This window comes from Corylus avellana, chromosome 3, assembly GCF_965113065.1.
Source record: "Corylus avellana chromosome 3, dhCorAvel1.hap1.2, whole genome shotgun sequence".
NCBI lineage: Eukaryota > Viridiplantae > Streptophyta > Magnoliopsida > Fagales > Betulaceae > Corylus > Corylus avellana.
Window position 1 is genome coordinate 23,498,889 of NC_142492.1, and position 19,334 is coordinate 23,518,222.

Genomic DNA, 19,334 nt, shown 5'->3' on the forward strand with positions numbered 1-19,334 from the left:
ATTATAATGGCATATCTTTAGCTACTACTAGCAACCAGTGGCCTACTATCATTTATCAACTTTATCCAAGAAGGAGACCACCTTCTTGTCTGTTTTTTAAATGAATAATGTCTGTCAAGTACAGAAAGGACAACACAACGAGATCAATAAAATTCACGTCTAATATTTTCCTTTCAACCTATTCAAGCATTTTAGTCTCAATTTAACAACATAAGTGATTGCAGTACTTCAACACTTATAAGCAAACTCCACAAGTAAATGGACAATACACCATCTAAATTAGAAATAAAAAATTTGAACTAATCAACAACTTCAGTGACTTTCAATCTAGTAATTCCTTTCTTGAAATCATAAGTGGCATATTAAAAAAAGCCAAAGGAATCCACTGCCACGAGAGTATAACTCTCCCATGTGAGAAGTACCTAGCACAAGATAGCTTAAAATATCCAATTTAAGAATTTTACTTATATATATATTTTTTTAAAAGTAATAATGCATGAAAGAGCGCAGAGGGGCGCAACACAAATACACAGGGAGTATACAAGAGAACGACTAAGCTAGGAGAAAGAAGAAGAGAACATGAGGAAATCATGAAAATTAATCACTAAAGGAGCAAGCCAGCTTGCAGTCCAAGTGAAGAGCGTATACAAAAAGAAATGAACAAGGTCCTCAAGGTTCCTCGACAAATCCTCGAAGCACCTCGCATTTCTCTCCTTCCAAAGGCACCATAAAAGACAAAGGGGGACCATCTTCCACACCACGGCACTACTGGTTCTCCCACCCGACCACCAACTGGCAAACATATCCTTGACACTTCTACGCATAACCCAACACAAGTTGAAGCGAGAGAAAATAACCTCCCACAACTTGCGCACAACCCCACAATGAAGAAAGAGATGATCCACAGACTCCCCATCCGATTCACACATACAACATCAATTAATCACCACAATACCTCTCTTCCGAACATTATCCAATGTGAGAGATTTCCCAAGAGCGGCCGACCAAGCAAAAAACGCCACTCTCGAAGGAGCCTTGGTGCGCCAAATACTTTTCCAAGGGAAGTGGTTGGACTCTTTTGAGACAAGCATCCTATAAAAAGAGCGAACCTCAAACTTCCCTTTTCTTGAAGGGGTCCACCACATCCGATCCTCCCCTTCCCCACGAATCGAGGACGAATACAAGAGCGAGAAGAGAGGCTAAGACCATCTCCTCCCAATCATGAATTCTATAGGTAAAGGTAACATTCCAGTGAACCATACCATTTAAACATTCCTGAATATCAGCAATGGAAGCATCCTTATTGCTAGCTATATTGAAAAGGCTGGGAAAAGCTTCCTTGAGGGGCATCTCGCCACACCAAGTGTCCTCCCAAAATTTGACTTTCTCCCCCAAACTAGGGTCAAATCTAAAGTGGCACTGAAACGACCTCCAACCCTCACAAATGTGTTTCCATAAACCCACCCCATGCATTCCACGAGGAACTTTAGAACGCCAACCACCCCAATCCACCCCATACTTTGCCACCAAGCTTCTTCCTCATTTGCAAATCTCCATAACCATTTCCCCAAAAGAGCTTGATTAAAAAGACGCAAACTCCGAATCCCCAAACCACCCTCAGCAATCGGAGAACAAACCTCATTCCAATTGACCAAGTGGAACTTAGGCTCGTTGTTGAAACCCCCCCTTTTACTTATAGGGTTTACTTATATTAAACCCTAAAACCTATGAAATCCTTTGCTAAAGCAAGTATCAGTGCATCCATATAAAAAAAAGGAAACACCACTTCTTTGAGGTTAAGAATAGTGGCTAGGTAATCAAACCGGTGCAGGATTAGGGTTTACGAAATGTTGGCCTAGATAAGATTCATTTTGTGTCAAAAAAGTACGTAACTTGTTTTGAAAAGAGATGAACCAAAATTGCACAGGTTTTTGCTTCTTTCAACATAATCATGTTTAATGTATCAATGACCAAACAGAAAAAAACTTATTTACATTTTGGGGACTCATATTCAACAAGAAAATAAAAGAACGAAGGAATAAAAAAAACAAAAACAAAAACAAAAACAAAAATGAAAACAAAAAAGGTATAACTTCCAAGTTCTGTCCATTCATGAAATCAGCCAAACCTTTCTCCCGATAGTTCCAGTACACATTATACATTTAGAAGAATCTACAGAAATTATTCCGATTCAGAGGGACTTTAGTTATTATGGAACAAAAGTTCCTCACAGAGATTTTTTTTTTTTAATTTATTTATAAGTCCTCACAGAGAGATTCAGTTCCTAAATAATATTGATTTCTAACTCCATCCGCAAGAAAGACAAAAGCAAAGTGATAAGGCTTTCTTTGTTGAACAATATCCTTTTCCCTGTAAGGGGACTATCTATCTCTTGTAAGCACATTAAAGTGGTACGAAATATCAGCCTCGCATTGCAAGTACTATGCTTGTGTGGATCTACATGGAACAGAGAGGGGGAGGGGGGAGAGACAAACACAAAAGGAAAATAGTTTGGTTCCAAGTGTAGACATAAAAGTGTATTGATGAAATGGCATATTCCAGTTGACTAACATGTTCAAGATTTTTAAAGGCTGAGACGACGCAAAAGCAATGGAGATGCATGAAGCATAGCACAAAGTTATGACCAATATAAATAATTTATACATTAGTTAAACATTCATCATCGGAAACTACCACTCCAATTACAAAACCATATTAGGACCATGTGCATTCAAGAAAGAACACAAAACAGACTCAATAAGATCTAGTAAAGAAAGACAAGATAACTAAGAATTTATATCTGACCCGAGCAATGGAAAATTAAACAACTAAGAAACATGATCATGATGTGACAATATAATTACAGAAATGAAGATTTAATTTTTCTTATCAGTGAAAACTTGAAATGTTTTTTAATCAAGAAATTCTTCAAGCCACTGATATCTTAAATTATTGAATACTACCGATTCGTATAACTATTATCAATGAGAATCACCTAATGTCATTTCAACACTGATTTATAATATATCAAACTTAATATGTATAAAAAGAGTGGATACTTATTCAGGATGAGATTTTAAAAAGATACAGGTTATGCTACTTTCTTCAAATCTATTTCTTGCATTCTAGCATGTTCACTAAAAAATGAAAGAAATAAGCCACCTTAAATATACTGGAATGATCCAGCATGACAATGTAGGAATAAGGCTAGGGAGAAAATATGGATGACAATAACCATTACAACAACCATCCCAAAACCATGTTTTTCTACGAATCAAAGTTACTTATCAATTCAGTGTTTCTCCAAGGTAAACCAAAACGAGGTGAAACTCCATCAAAATTTAGTGCAACAAATTGAAGTACTGCCGAAAAGACAGAAAGCAGCAATAAAACTAGCTTGGCAGTCACCACCCAGCACTAGCTCCAAACTCCACACATTGAGAAAATTGCCAGGAATCTGATTTCCAATTATAGTCCCCATCTTCCTAAATTCAAAACACTTCAAGTAAATCCAGTATTAAATAACTTACCCTCCTACAAGAGCAGCATACGCAAAAGACATGGCAACCCACCTAGATTTATTTGAAGCACCATAAAAGAAATCATCTTTTCAGAAAGATTTGGAGTTTCTATGCACAGTTATTGAAAGTATAAATCCAAATGAAAGTAAAACTAATACTTCCAATGTGTAACAAATCTTGAATTGTAACAGTCCAATAAGTGCGAATGGTGGTTCAGAATACCCCTTAACATCACATCAATAGCACAATAGAAGTCCAAGTCTGCAACAAGGGGCCTTTATAACGGATTAGCATATGGTGAATACAGTTGATATATATAATGAACCCTCTCCCAAGAGTGTTAAAGCCTCCAATTTGTACCTAAAAACTACTTTTCCAGCCCCTTGTTGACCCTTAAAAGTGCAAGCATCAACCACCTCTTAAAAATATTCATGATTAGGACATCGTTTACAAATACAGACAGAACATTATTTAAACAAAAACTCAAAAAAAAAAAAAAAAAAATCCTCAAAAGATTCCCTTAAAAAAAAAAAAAAAAAAAGGTCATAATGAAACATACAATTGAGATTTGAACCAAGCTGCTTCTTTGTTGGCCATATAATTAATATCAGTCATTTTTTTCAATTCTCAGCGTGACTATTTACAGAACATGAATTCCTACCCCCTTTCCCCCAAAGGAAAGGGTGAAAAAGGAAAGAGAATTTCTTCAACTCTGACCAAAAGAAAAAAGATCCTGGTCAATGTACAACAGCCCCAAAATCCTTGAGAGCTTTGACAGATGAAGCTCTATAAGAACAATGCAGCCTGCAGACTTCTGATTGGTGCCTCCATGGACATTGAGATTTACTTCAGTAGATCAGTTGCACTTTCTAGAATCTATGTCTCACACATTAAGAAGTAATTTTGTAGGTCTCTTTTGATCAAAAGGCAGAAGTATGCAGAGTGAAAGGACTACGCAATCATGAAGAACTGATGACATCCTGAACTACGAGATAGAACCACCTTGAGAAACAGCTAATGAAGCTACAATCAAATCAAAGTGTTCAGTTGATGGTGCCACCTCTTATACAGGTTCACTTTTATCGAAGAAAAGTCCCAGCACGTTTGACTCATCTATGGAAAAATATTACGGAGAACAGCTTGTCAAACCAAATCGCTACTTGTCAGGAATCTTTCAACATCATGAGAGGAAGCAAGCAATCACTAACAGGAAGGAGCCCAAGACGGAAGAGGATTTTGACTAAAATCAGTGATACAGAGAACCAAATGCATCTTATCTTCAGACTCCACCTAGAACCATGTTCTTCACAAGGCAATCATTCTTTCAGTCACAAAAAGCGCTTAGTACTTTGAGAAATTCAACTCCATCTACTCTTTCAACAATCAATTTCACACTTCTGCAAAATTGTTGAAATTACTACGTATACACCCCAGAACACCATTTAAGTATGAACACAAACAGACAGACCAACTTCTTTCCTTCATATATTGACAAGCTAGCAATCATTGTAAATGACACCAACCTTCTAATGTTGTGCAAGAAGGATCAAGGGCTACAACCCCCACAGATAACTTACTTTTGATTCAAATTAAATATTCCATCCCACCTGGTGGTGCTGATACATCTTTAAATCTCATTTAAGCAATCCAACAAAAGTGCCTTTCTCACTTCGCAGTTTCCAGTATACAAAAACTGAAAACCAATCAAAGTTTGCAGTGTAATCCTGATCAACCTTGCCCTCTCTTTCACATTCCGACCATCTGTCATCAAACCTCTGTTACCATATATCTCATACAGTTCCCAGAGTATGCCTGCCTGTTCACAAGCAAGGGCCACAGAATATTTTTGCAATGTCACATTATCCCAGCTCCAGTCATCCTGCTTTTGGGAGTTTAATCTGCCACCCGGAAACTTAAGTAAAGCATCCCCAGGATATGTCTTGAAATCTATAGTATGGTCAAATGTTCAATTACAATACATGTCATATCAAAACTCGCAAACAAATGGCCAAAAATACTTGAAAATCAGTACAATGTGGAAAAGAAGAAGAAAAAAAAAAAAACACATACACGCACAACCCAGACATGCTCAGATGGGTTGGCACTGTGTGGAAAACAAAGAAATTAAACTTTTAGACCAAGACATCTTAACCGCGTATGAAGTACTAAAACTTAGCATCAATAAAACATTATACAGAAAACAAATGAGACTGGCAGAAATTAAAAATAAAAAATATATACATTAGAGGAGGAAAAGAGAAAGATTGATACATACAAGTGACCCCAAAATGAAGCCAACGACTGAAGCCAATCTGACAAATTTAGGCCGTCCTCTTTTAGCTTATCACGCCCACCTTGTGCTAAACGCTCGATCACAACATATTCCAAAACATCATACTCGAGCTGTGCAGAAAAGTAAGCATTTATCCACGATCAATACAAAATACTGGGAAAGGTAGCCCTCTTTTTCTTGTAAGTTAATATTTAATGATAAATAAAGGGGGGATATTTGTACACAGGCAGTGTATTAAAGAGTCCTAAATAGTAAGAGAAGAAGTGTTAGTAAGTTGAAAAAAAAAAATTCTTATGGGAAAAGAAAAATGTGGAAGTTCAAAATATCTATTTCAAGTACTGTAAAGACCATGCTCAAGAAATTGTAAGATGAGAAACTTCATAGTAGAGAATTATAATATGCTTAAATGAACTCATAGCAGCAAAACGAATTACCAGGGAAATGCCAATTATAATATAAAGGCTTCGGTAATTAAGTCTAATGAGTAGGGAGTTCACATGTGTAGCCAAATTCATCTTTATGTAGAAAGTGTATAACAGTGTATACCAAGAAGGTGGGTGGTGCACGAAGGAGGTTTCGGGCTCTCATGGTGTGGGTCTATGGAAGCATATTCGTAAAGGCTGGAATTTCTTTACCAAAGGTATTCGGCTTGAGGGGGCAGGTTCGAAAGTTCGATTCTGGCATGATATTTGGTGTGGGGACAATTCTTTGAAGCAAGCTTTCCCGTCTTTATTCAGTATCGCCAGACACAAAGAAGTTTGGGTGAAGGATAATTTTATTGGGAAAAATGGGGTTGTTGAGTGGAATGTCATTTTCGAACGATCGGTCCAAGATTGGGAGATGGATTTGGTTTCTCCTTTTTTTGATCGATTGTATTCTTGCAAGGTTTCCCTAGGCAGTGTAGATCGTATTTGCTGGTCTTCGTCCAAGAAGGGCAAGTTCGAGGTTAAGTCGTTCTATAAGGCCTTGTCCATTTCTAATCAAGAGGAGTTTCCTTGGAAGAGCATATGGCATACTCAGGCGCCTCAACAAGTGGCTGTTTTTTGGTGGACTGCGGCCCTAGGCAAAATTTTGACTCATGATACGCTGCGTAAGAGGAACATAGTGGTAGTGGAGTGGTGTTGTATGTGCAAGAAGACCGAAGAGTCAGTCGATCATCTTCTTCTCCACTGTGAGCTCGCAAATGCTCTTTGGCACACGATTTTTCAGCGGTTTGGGTTGCATTGGGTCATGCCTTGCCGGGTGAGGGCCTTGTTTGCTAGCTGGTGGTCGGGAGGACGATCTCGAAGCGCGGTTGTGTGGAAGATGATCCCTCTGTGTCTTATGTGGTGTATTTGGAATAAAAGAAATGTTAGATGTTTTGAAAATTCCACTAGGACCATAAAGGAATTGACTCATTTTTTCGTCTTTACTCTTTACTCTTGGACGGCCGCTTGGGTAGCTCCTTTAGTGATTAGTTTCTCTAATTTTCTTTTTCATTTCTCTCCCTCCTAGGCACTCTCTGTTTATACTTCCCATGTATGTAGGTTGCGCTCCTTTGCGCTCTTTTTTTATATCATCATTACTTATTAAAAAAAAAAAGTGTATAACAGAGAATGGTAAATCACATTGACAAGAGAAATACTTGTACCAAAGCAGCACTGCTTCCCTATATACCAAAAGTATACCATACAGGCAAACAGTTTCATAGATGTTCTCTTTATTTTACACCATGATGGTTATGCCTATACACCTACCCCGTCAGAGAGATCAAAGCTGTTTAATGTAGCAATATAAAATTATATGTTTAGTCACACAGCCTATAGCAAGAATTTTAATTTTTATTTAGGTTTCAATTTGGTGTATTAGTTTATGTTTTATTTACTTTTTATCAATCTTTTATTTTTGTCATTCAATAAAAGGAAATTGTCGGTGTCTTAAGTTATGTCAAGCACTCGAATAAAATTATGTTAGGCAAGTTAATAAGTGGGCATTGCCCTACAGTTCAGGTTAGGGTTCGGGTTTAGTCTCTTAGCATATCAAAACATAATTTAATATGTTAGGCAAGTTATGCGACAGTAGAGCAAGGTTTATTATCAGGTTTATCTGTGGGAGAAAAGGTCTTTTCAGATTTGGTGGTTTCTCATTCTTTATGTGCTGATGATACTTTGATTTTCTGTGAAGCATATCCTGAGCAAATCCGTTATGTGCACCTTATCCTTTTAAGCTTTGAGGCTGTTTCGGGGCTGAAAGTTAATCTTGGTAAATCAGAAATGGTCGCTATAGGAGAAGTGGGAAACATTGGGACTTTGGCTGATATTCTTGGAAGTAGTGTTGCGGCTTTGCCCATGAAGTATTTGGGTTTGCCATTAGGGGCTACATACAAGCCTACATCTATGTGAAATGGTGTGACGGAGCAGATGGAACGTCGGTTGGCAAGTTGGAAGAAATTGTACCTATCAAAGGGAGGTTGGTTAACCCTTATAAAGAGTACGTTGTCTAATCTTCCAACTTATTACTTATCCTTGTTTCCGGTTCCTATGAGTGTGGCCAATAGGATTGAGAAGATTCAAAGAGATTTTCTATGGGGAGGAATGGGAGATGAACAAAAACTGCATCTTGTTAACTGGAACCAAATTTGCCGTCCTTTAAGGGCCGATGGTCTTGGCTTTCGAAATGTGTATAAGTTCAACCAAGGTCTTTTGGGGAAATGGCTATGGGGATATGCGACAGAGAGCGAGGCGCTTTGGTATAAGATAATAAAAGCCAAGTATAAAGATCAGGATGGTGGGTGGTGTTCGAAGGAGGTGTTGGGGCCTTATGGTGTGGGTTTGTGGAAGCATATTAGACGAGGATGGGATACTTTTCAAAAGGTGTGAGGTTTGAGGTGGGGCTAGGATCGAAAGTTCTCTTCTGGCATGATACGTAGTGTGATAATCAGCCGTTGAAGTATGCTTTCCTTTCCCTGTTTAGTATTGCAAGGTACAAATAAGCGTGGGTGAGGGATAATTTTATGTGGAGGAATGGGGTTGTTGAGTGGAATGTCATCTTTGTGCGATCCGTCCAGGATTGGGAGTTGGATGTGATATCATCTTTCTTTGAACTGCTGTACTCTTGTAAGATTTCTCATGGTAATGTAGATCGGATTCGTTGGTCCCCATCTAAAAAAAGTATGTTTGAGGTGAAGTCGTTCTATAAGGCCTTGTCCATTCCAGCTTATGAGGTGTTTTCATGGAAGAGTATTTGGCACTCTAAGGTGCCGCCGCGAGTGGCATTTTTTGGGTGGACTACAGCTCTCGGCAAAATCCTAACACATGACAATTTGCGAAAGAGGAGTATTGTGATAGTGGAATGGTGTTGTATGTGTAAGAAGAATGGGGAATCCTAGATCATTTTATTGATCCATTGTGAAGTGGCCACTCGGCTATGGCACTATATCTTTACTTTGTTTGGTATTGAGTAGGTTATGCTGCAAAGGTTCCTCGACTTGCTTGCTTGCTGGAATCAGGTGGAGGGTAGGGATCTCACTAAAGTTATTTGGAGGATGGTCCGTTCCTTTGTGCGTCACTTGGTGTATATGGCGGGAGAGGAATGCACGAACTTTTGTGGATAAGGAGTGTTCGGTGGATGGGGTGAGGAAGAATATGATCTCTATGCTATACTTGTGGCCGTTGGCTCACCACCGTATTGATGTCCCGACTATAGAAGAGTTCTTGAATACGTGCTCTTTGTATATTCCGTAGGGGTTTGAGTGGCTTTTTTTGCGTGGACGGCCGCGCTCGGGAAGACTCTAACCCTGGATAATGTTCGGAAGAGAGGTATTATTGTGATTAACCGTTGTTGCATGTGTGAATCGGATGGGGAGTCAGTTGACCATCTCTTTCTTCATTGTGGGGTTGCGAGTACCTTGTGGAATGCTGTTTTCTCGCGGTTCGGTTTGTGTTGGGTGATGCCTGGGAGCGTCAGGGGTTTGTATGCTTCCTGGTGGGCGGGTGGCAAGTCCCGTAGCGCTATTGTGTGGAAGATGGTTCCTCTGTGCCTTATGTGGTGCATCTGGATCGAGAGAAATGCTAGATGTTTCGAGGATTCGTCTAGAAATATTGAGGATCTTCTACACTTTTTCTTGTATACCCTTTTCACTTGGACCGCTGGATGGCTAGCGCCCTTAGTGATTAGCTTCCCTGATTTCCTTTTTATGTTCTCTTCTTCTTTTTCTTCCTCTTAGTCGCTCTCTTGTATACTCCCTGTGTACTAGGGTTGCGCCCCTTTGCGCCTTGATAATATTTCTTTACTTATCAAAAAAAAAAATATTCCGTAGGGGTTCTCTTGTATATATATTTGCACTAGGGTTGCAACCCTCTACGCTTTTTCAATAATATTCACATTAATTATAAAAAAAAAAAACATAATTTTCTGATGTAATTGACAGCTTATGATGAATGAAAATTGAGATTGATGGTTTGTCAATTACCACCCCCCCCCCCCCCCCTCCTTTTGTTTCACGTTTCTCCCCCTCCTTTGGGGCTTTCATGCTTCTCTCCCCTTATTTCGCTGCCCACACACCCATCAGGTATCCACCATTCCAAATCAAACAAAAAAGCAAAAGAAATCCCACCCAATCGGAAAGAGATGCTTGGTGGAGAGTTGTGGTAGATGCGAAGTATGGAAGTTTATGGGGAGGGTGGTGTTCTGTTGAGCCTGGAGGGACGTGTGGGGTGGGGTTATGGAAGAATATTAGGAAAGGGTGGGAAACTTTCAAAGGCTTTACGAGATTTGAAGTGGGGGATGGGACTAGGATTAGCTTTTGGCATGATTGGTGGTGTGGAGATTCAGCTCTCAAGATAGCCTTCCCGATCCTTTTTAGTATTGCATGTGTGAAGGATGCCTCAGTTGTGGATAACGTGGAGATGTTAGGTGAGTCCATTCAGTGGAATGTGAGTTTTTCGAGAGAGGCTCATGATTGGGAGGTGGAGGCCTTTGCCTCCTTCTTTCAGGTGTTACATTCTACTAGAGTAAGAAGAGGGTCGGAAGATAAATTATGGTGGAACTCCTCCAAAAGAGATACTTTCAAGGTCAAATCTCTCTTTTTCTCCTTGGCATGTTCGGAAGGGAGGAGGTTTCCTTGGAAGAGAGTGTGGCGGACACAGGCTCCCCCAAGGGCAGCGTTTTTTGTGTGGTCGGCAGCTTGGGGGAAAATTCTAACCTTAGATAATCTCAGAAAGCGAAATGTGATTGTGGTGAACAGATGTTGGATGTGCAAGAAGAGTGAGGAGACGGTGGATCATCTTCTTCTTCATTGTGAGGTGGCGTCTGCTTTGTGGAGTGCCTTTTTTGGCCGTTTTGGGTTATCATGGGTGATGCCTAGTCGGGTTTTCGAGTTGCTAGCCTGTTGGTGGTTTGCAGGAGGTGGGGGGGGAGGAGTGATGCAGTCTGGAAGATGGTGCCTATTTGCTTTTTTTGGTGTATATGGAAAGAGAGAAATAATAGGTGTTTCGAGGATGTGGAGAGGTCTTTCGAGGACACTTTAGCCTATTGTTTCCATACTCTCTATCTCTGGACTGTAGCATATGTTTTTCCGGTTTCGATTAGCTATGATGATTTCTTTGTACGCTTTTCCCCTTCTAGTTAGGTGATCCTATTTATATACTTCCAGTGTACTTTAGGGCGCCACACGCTTTTAATAATATCAGTTACTTACATATAAAAAAAAAAAAAAAAAATGCAAGAAATTCAAAACACGCCACTACACAGGTCCACCACTATACTCCATGGCTCACAGCACCCTCGCAGCCAGCATCCCAGCACTGCCGCTCTGCCCCGATGACCTACTCCACCGTTAGACCACAACCCCGAGGTGCCGCCATCTGTTGGCCACCACCAAAGCCTCCTTATAATACTAAATAACTCCAAAATAGATGCCTTCAAGGGCTGGTCCCCACACCACAAATCATGTCAAAACCTTATCTTAAACCCATCTCCAACCTCATATCTGACAAATCTAGAGAAATTCCCCCACCCCCTCCTAATGTTTTTCCACCCCCCAACCCTAAAGGACCCAACAGCCTCATTGAAACCCCACCCTTCCCACATGCTACCATGGTTAACTTCCACCATCGGTCTCCACAAGGCCTCCCTCTCCGTGGCAAAACACCATAGCCATTTCCCCAAGAGAGCTTGGTTAAATTGAATCAAGTTTCTAACCCCCTAACCACCAGATAAAATTATAGTACAAATCTTAGACCAACTGATTAGATGGAATTAAATTGATCACCAACTCAACCCCACAAAAAATCCTGCCGAAGTTTCTCAACTTAATTATCAACGCCAACAAGGATGAGGAAAAGGGACATAATAGTAGGCAAATTAGAAATAGTGCTTTTAATCGGTATCAACCTACTACCCAAAATCAAATAAGGCTTCTTCTCACCAGTCAAACGATGTTCCATCTTTTCAGTAATACCATCCCATATCAATTTGGCCTTATACAAAGCACCCCAATAGAAGACTCAACTACTTCAGAGGAAGAAAGGACACCCTACAACCAAAGATATGAGCCAAACCACCAACATCTTCCACAACGCCAATAGGGACTAACTTTGATTTAGTTAAGTTACTCTTTCGCCTCATGACGACTTCAAACCATAAGAAGAGACAACGCAGATGACGGAGATGATCTAGATTTGCCTCACAAAGATCAAAGTATCATCTGCAAATAAGAGATGAGACACAAGGAGCTAGTCATTATTTCTCAACCACTTGAAAAACCTGCTAAGAACCCCCTATCCATAGTGGCAAACAACATTCTACTCAAAGCCTCCATGACAACAACAAACAGCAGAAGGGATAAAAGATCCCTTAGTCTCCGGCCACGAGAGCTATTAAAGAAGCAGGAAGAAGCTCAATTAATCAAAACGGAGAAACGCACCGTGAAAATACAATAAGTTATCCAATCGCGCATTTCTCCCTAAAACCACATCTCCTCAATAGATACAACCCCAATTACCAGGATCACAAACTTTTTCTACGTCCAATTTACAAAACACACCAGGATCCCCGAATTTGATTCGACTATAAAGGCATTCATTAGCAATAAGGAGTGAATCTGAAATTTGTCTCCCCTAATGAAAGCATTCTAAGACCTGGAAATAAAATTTTCCAATACTGTTGTCAGCCTGTTCGCTAGGACTAGAAATGATTTTATAGATGACACCCACAAGACTAATATAACCGAAGTCCTTAATATCCATAGCCTCACCTTTCTTGGGAATAAGAAGCAGCATGAAACTCATGAAAGACATTCATGATATTTTCTTTAAGATAGAAATAAAAAGAAATAACAAGTCTGGAATTTTCTCAATCTAAAACCAGAACTACACTTAGATTAGCACTTTGGTACCTTCCCTTTTCACCTCCCAGATAAGCTCATCAATTTTAGTTGCATCAAGAACCTAAAATCATGATAGATGGCTCTGATCAACATAATTCTGATCAGGTCATTGTGCTGACTAAATTTGTTGTGCTAAAGATGTCAATTCAATAGTCAGAAAGTCATGCAAACAACAATTTTTTACATAGAAAGGTGGCGAAGAGAAGGGGGCAGGGGGGAAGGTGAAGAAGAAGAATAGATATATACTCATCACTTAACAATTGGTAGAGACCAACTTCTACTACATGAACAAAATTTTAAGAGTAAACGTGAGGAATAAGAGAAGAACATGAAGAAAGAAAAATCCCGGCGTACAATGCCCAAAAAAAATTCGTACCTGTGTTAAATACTTGAATGCATCTACTACAGGGGTGATCATATCCCTGTATGCCTCAATCTGCACATCAAAGTTTTTAGACCATTAACTTTTCTTATGTTATAAAATACAGAGCAGCAAGAAATTAAAAGAGGATACTCCCAATTAAACAATACCTGGTGAACTATTGTTCGAAGTACAGTCATTGGATTGGCATGAGCTAGTTTTGCAACCATCCGACCCAACTGCTTTAGATTTTCCTTTGCAAGTCTTTTCAAAATTCTTCGAGTGTCCAACTGTAAAGCAACATAGAATAGCAAATGACACTTGTAACGCACCAAGCTTTGCAAGACACAAGATGAACTCAACCGAATAAATAAGTATACCTTGGCTGTTTGCCGTGCAGCCAAAACCATAGGAATCCGCTCATCATCTTTTTCCCATTCACCATATAAACGATAACGCACCTAAGAAGACGAGATTCATCAAGCAAAATTCTCTACCACACCTTTTTTTTTATATAAGTAATAACCAGTTTTATTAAAAGTGTAAGGCACCTCAAAGTACACGAGGAGTATACAATAGGATCACCTAACTAGAAAGGGAAAAACGAACAAGAACACACCTAAAACTTTCTCAAATGTAGAATCAAATAGCACTGAAATAATGCCAACCTCGTATGGAAGGAGACTCATAACTTCCCAGATCTCCTGACCAACTGCAGGATTTGCAGGTATCAACTGCAAAGAAGGAAGTAAACATGTTCCTAAGGCTTCCTCTATCCTTGACCTAGCTTCCTTCAGGTGCAGACGTGGAAGTCGATTCCCACCAAGAATAGATTCAGGATTCAATGCTTCATCACCATTACCTACAAGCTCTAATGCAGACAAGTAGTAGCCTCTTAATACTCTGCATACCTACTCAAGAAAAACCATGACCAGCTAATCATTATGAGCTCAAAAGTAAGAAAAAAATATGAATAATACTATTATCAGAATATCAGAATGAAACAATGCACCTTCTGAAGCAATAAAGTATCAAGGTAAAGATAAGGTCCAGCACAAGCTAGCATCTGAAATAGCTCACTGGGAAGATCAACAAAAGACCCATGAACTGATGAATTTGCTGTATCCATGATACTGATGCTGGCTCCTGAAGAAGGCCCAAAGCTTTGCAAATTTGCTTGACGTACAGTGCCATAGGCAGAAGAGATCGATTTTTCGATAAGCCTGAATACATACATCACAAATTTATTAATGACGCAAATGTAGATGGGCTACCACTGAAAGCCAATTATGGCCAGAGTAAAACTATTAATGCTCCTGAGTAATTAAATTGAATTTAAAATTGCACTTGAAAAAGTAACAAAGCAACCAACTTTGTGAAACTTGCATGTTCTTTTTAGCACGCATGTCCAGGAACACACGAGAACAGAACCAGGAGTGAACAACAAAAATGATTCAAAAAATCTATATATTAAATTTACCTAAACAAACTGTTACAGATTTGAATGTGTTCCACTGGATTGAGTGGTGAGAGACGATCAAATAGTATATGCGCATGGTACCTGGCAAAAATAGCTCATCTTATAGATAAACATTAAAACATAAATAAATAGAAGTTTATTCATCCAAAAAAGAACAAAAAAAGAGAAGTTTGGTAACTTTTACACACAAGAGGGGTAAAAAAGAAAGTTTGGTTCAAACATACTAAACCCAGAAGTGTAAAACAACAAGGATTGTACCACCTCATCTCAATGTGCGTTATTAGATACATTAAGCAAAAAAAAAAAGGGAACATCAATTAACCACCTTTATATGAAAAATAAAGAAAGAAAAATGGTTACATCAATATGCTTATAACTTCTTAACCATGGTTACATCAATATGTTTATAACTTCTTAACCTTTTGGAATTGATGTAGCCCCTTCTAATGTTACTCATTACTCAAGGATAAGTACTTGTAAAATATTAAAATTTTGAGATAAAGGAATCAAAGGTACAGTTCAGAGAAGAATGAGTATATATTATATACGCAATTTTCACTGCTTTTGCAAACCAAGTACAACACTAGGAAAATGGTTATGACGTTAAGCTACGGAGAAGGCGGCTTTGTAGAGATCAGTGGTGTGGATAGAATATGTTGGAACCTTTACTTTCCAAATACTCTTCCAAGGTAAAGGAGAACTTACTGGAGTACATAACATATGATAGTAAAACTTCACTTCAAACAATTTCCTTTTAGAAGGAATCTAGCTAAGTTTGTGATATCTCAAGATGTTGTCAAAATTCTCATATTGTTCATCGAAAAATGTTTTCACTGCATCAATTTTGCTTGTTACGTTGCAATCATGAAACATTTGCAAGATCCCAATATTGTTCTCTTTAGGGGTGCTACTCAACTCCCAAATTTATTGAATTTTTGAAAATTGAATTTCTACGAGCAGTGGCGCGGCTGGTGCTGCGCGTTAGGGTTCGGCGCGCTTGTTATGGAACGCAGCTTCTCTTTTGAAGCTAAAACCTTCTGCCTTTTGGCAAAGGTTGGGTGTCCTAACCTTCGTCTGGAGGAAAGGAGAAAAGGATTCGTGGGGTATATTTTCGCGAGCATTTAGTGTTCGTCGTGGTTGGTGGAAACGGTGGAAGTAGCAATTCAGGCTCAGGTGAAGGAAGAAATCGCCAAATCTTACTGTGAGGGTGATAAGGCCACGATGGTCCACGAGGGAGGTAATAAGGCCGAAAGGTTCTTGGAGGTGTCGGTGTTGGCTAAGGGTGGTCGTAAGGGAGTCATTTGGCTTCCAGAGGGACGCTTTGGGAGGGGCTGGCGGCGTTTTGCAGGAGAGCTTCAGCAACTGTTGGCGGCCCAGTTCAAGTTGGCTGGTATGGTGGAGCTTGGGGTTCCATCTTCGCGGGGTTTCTCATGGATGTTCCTTCTTTGGGGGTCGATTCCGAGAGGTCTTTCGTGGATGTCCTTCGATCTTCTTCGGGCGTCGAGGCGAGAGAAGTTGAGTACCCGAGGTCTCTCGATTTGCTTCCGGGGTCGTCTTGTTTGGAATCGGAGTATGACGGTATGGGGTTGCGTTTGGCCGTGGATTGCTCTGCGTTGGAGAGCTTGCCTTCTCCTCTGGCAGAGGCAGCTGGGTCAGTGAGCTCGAGGAAGAAGAAGAAGGGTAAGATCGGTATTAGTGGGTTGTTGAGGCTTCTAGGGCAAATCCAACGCAAGTTGGACAGGGTCCGTGCTGGGGTTGTCTCGAAGCCCAATCGCAGGAGTAAAAGGGTTCGTTTTTTGGGCCTAACCAATTCTGTTTTGGGTTGCGTTTCCGGGTCGGTCTCTAAAGTGGGATTGGGTCTAAATTTGGATCCGGTTCAATACCTGGATCCGGATTACTCGGATCCAATCCAAAACTCGGTTCCGGGTTCGGAGCTAGGCTCGAATCAAAATTTGGTCTCGATTTCTTTACCTTTGGAGTCTGTTTCTGCGTGTGCGTCGCTCTTGGTGCCTTCTCCGGGGATTCCTCTGGTCTTTGAAGAGGTTTTGGAGCCGATGGCTAGGTCTTCTTTGAGTTTGCAGGTTACCGGTTTGGAATCCGGCGATGGGTCTTCCCCGGCGGAGTTTTCTCTCTCTCCGGTGCGAGTTTTGGGCGAGATTGTTGGGTCTGCCAGTGACGGGTCCTCTCAGGGGGCTGTTTCTTTCCATTCTGCGGAGGATTTACCGGCGAGCCCGTTGCGCAGGGACTGGGAGGTTTCCTTTTCTTCGGTGCCTGAAGCCTGCCTAAGTGCGACTGTGTCTTCGGAGCTTTCTGATTCGGCACGTCTTTCTATTCTCAAAGAGGCCTTCTCTGTTCCTTGGGAGGTGGACTCTCCGGCGAGCAATCTTTGCAGGGATAGGGAGCTTCCTTTTTCAGGGGGGGAGGAACAGGTTGTTCGTCCTTCTTCTCTGGCGAAAGGTTTGATTCGTCGTGGGTTCTTTGGTCCGAGAGCTGTCTCTCCCTCTCCGGTGGTGTTGAAGGATTCTTCCTTGTCTTCTAAGGGAAAGGACCCTATTCCGATTCCCTCTATGCCGGTGGAGGTTCAAGTAGGCTCTACTGTCTCGCCTACCTTTGGGATGGCTGAGCTGAGTCTTCATTCCCCTGCTGCTACCTCCTTGCTCTCGTCTCAGGTCTGCAATTCTCTCTCGACTACTTCCCTTCCCGATGGGGCGGCTGAGATGGGTAGGAGTCTTAGCCGTCTTTTTCCTCGCATGACAGAGAGTGGTACTCCCATTTATTCCTCTATATCCACGTCCCAATTGTGGTATACCCGGAGGGTGAAGGAAAAAGTCGCAAAGCAGCTGCATAAGAACAAGGACCTGCTTGCCGAGGTTGTGGTTGATTCTTCGGTGGAAGGGAAGTCCGATAGGGGGCTTGATGCGATGAATCTTGCTCCCGTTGTGGGGTTGTCTTGGGGAGATGAAGACAAAAAACTTTGGGACGTTTTTTTCGTCATTGAAAAGAGGGAGTCCGTGGTTGAAGCTTCCGCTCCTAAGGTTAAGGGGATGAGGGAGCTCAAAAATCTGGATTGCTCCATCTCTCCGGTGAAGGGCCGACATCGGCGGGAATTTTTGGGGTCGAAAAATGCTTTTTCATTTCCCCCTGAGGTGCACTAGGTTTCCACCTGGAATGCACTAGGGCTTTTCTTGGGTATTTGGTTGGGTGTTTGGTTTGATTGGGTTTTTCTGAATTTTTGGTTTGTTAGGGTGTTTGGTTGGGTTCCTTTGTATACATTATTGTGTACTTAGAGGTGCTTTGCGCTTTTTTTTGATATATACTACATTACTTATCAAAAAAAAAAAAGAAGGAATCTAGCAAATTTTATCCTCACCTCCTTGCCTTACTGTTTGAGAATATAACAACTGAAACAAGGCAAAGACCACTTCCACCTCCCAATCATGCATAGGTCTTGTAAAAAAAATATTTCAATGAATAATTCCATTATGAAACAGTATATGATTCCCCACCCATGCATCCTTACAGCGTTCAATACGAAATAATTCTGGATAAAAAAACTTCGAAGGCTGCTCCTACACCATAAATCGTCTTAAAACCACATGGTAGATCCATCTGCCACCTCATACCTAACAAATTTAGAAAAACCTTCCCACCCCTTCCAGATGGTTTCTCCATGGCTTTTTTTCAAGCCTGCTGGGGTGTTGTCAAACATGATGTCATGGCGGTTTTTGCCGAGTTCCATCGTAGACGGCAATTGGTGAGGAGCTTGAATGCAACTTTTATTTCCTTGATCCCAAAAAAGGCAGATGCGGTGGAGATGAAGGATTTTCGGCCTATTAGTTTGGTGGGAGGGGTGTACAAAATTGTTTCTAAGGTTCTTGCTATCAGGATGAGAACTGTGTTGGGTAAGATCATATCATACTCTCAAAATGCTTTTATTGGGGGCCGCCAAATCCTAGATTCTGTCCTTATTGCAAATGAAAGTGTGGATAGTCGCATGAAGTCAGGGGTGCCCGGTGTTCTTTGCAAATTAGATTTGGAGAAGGCCTACGATCATGTGAATTGGGACTTTGTGTTGTATTTGCTGCGTAGGTGTGGGTTTGGTGAGAGGTGGAGGGCGTGGATGGAGTGGTGTATTACTTCGGTAAGATTTTCCATTCTTGTGAATGGTTCTCCGGAAGGCTTCTTTAATAGCTCAAGGGGAATTCGGCAAGGGGATCCCCTTTCTCCGTTACTTTTTGTGCTGGTTATGGAGGCCTTGAGTAAGATGGTGAATGTGTCGGTTGACCAAGGCTTTTTGACTGGGTTCTCGGTGG

The 19,334-nt window shown here is 40.7% G+C and overlaps 1 protein-coding gene across 1 annotated transcript in view; it reads right to left on the minus strand.

Annotated features, from left to right (window-relative positions):
• The window catches only part of THO2, a 52,628-nt gene that overhangs the window by 15,454 nt on the left and 17,840 nt on the right, over nucleotides 1-19,334 (minus strand). The window contains exons 13-19 of the mRNA XM_059586431.2: nucleotides 15,022-15,102; nucleotides 14,554-14,764; nucleotides 14,210-14,452; nucleotides 13,922-14,002; nucleotides 13,712-13,831; nucleotides 13,557-13,616; nucleotides 5,797-5,924 (exon numbers count right to left, since the gene is read on the minus strand). Of these exons, the coding sequence (XP_059442414.2) occupies nucleotides 5,797-5,924; nucleotides 13,557-13,616; nucleotides 13,712-13,831; nucleotides 13,922-14,002; nucleotides 14,210-14,452; nucleotides 14,554-14,764; nucleotides 15,022-15,102 (924 nt within the window). The remainder of the gene's footprint in view (nucleotides 1-5,796; nucleotides 5,925-13,556; nucleotides 13,617-13,711; nucleotides 13,832-13,921; nucleotides 14,003-14,209; nucleotides 14,453-14,553; nucleotides 14,765-15,021; nucleotides 15,103-19,334) is intronic.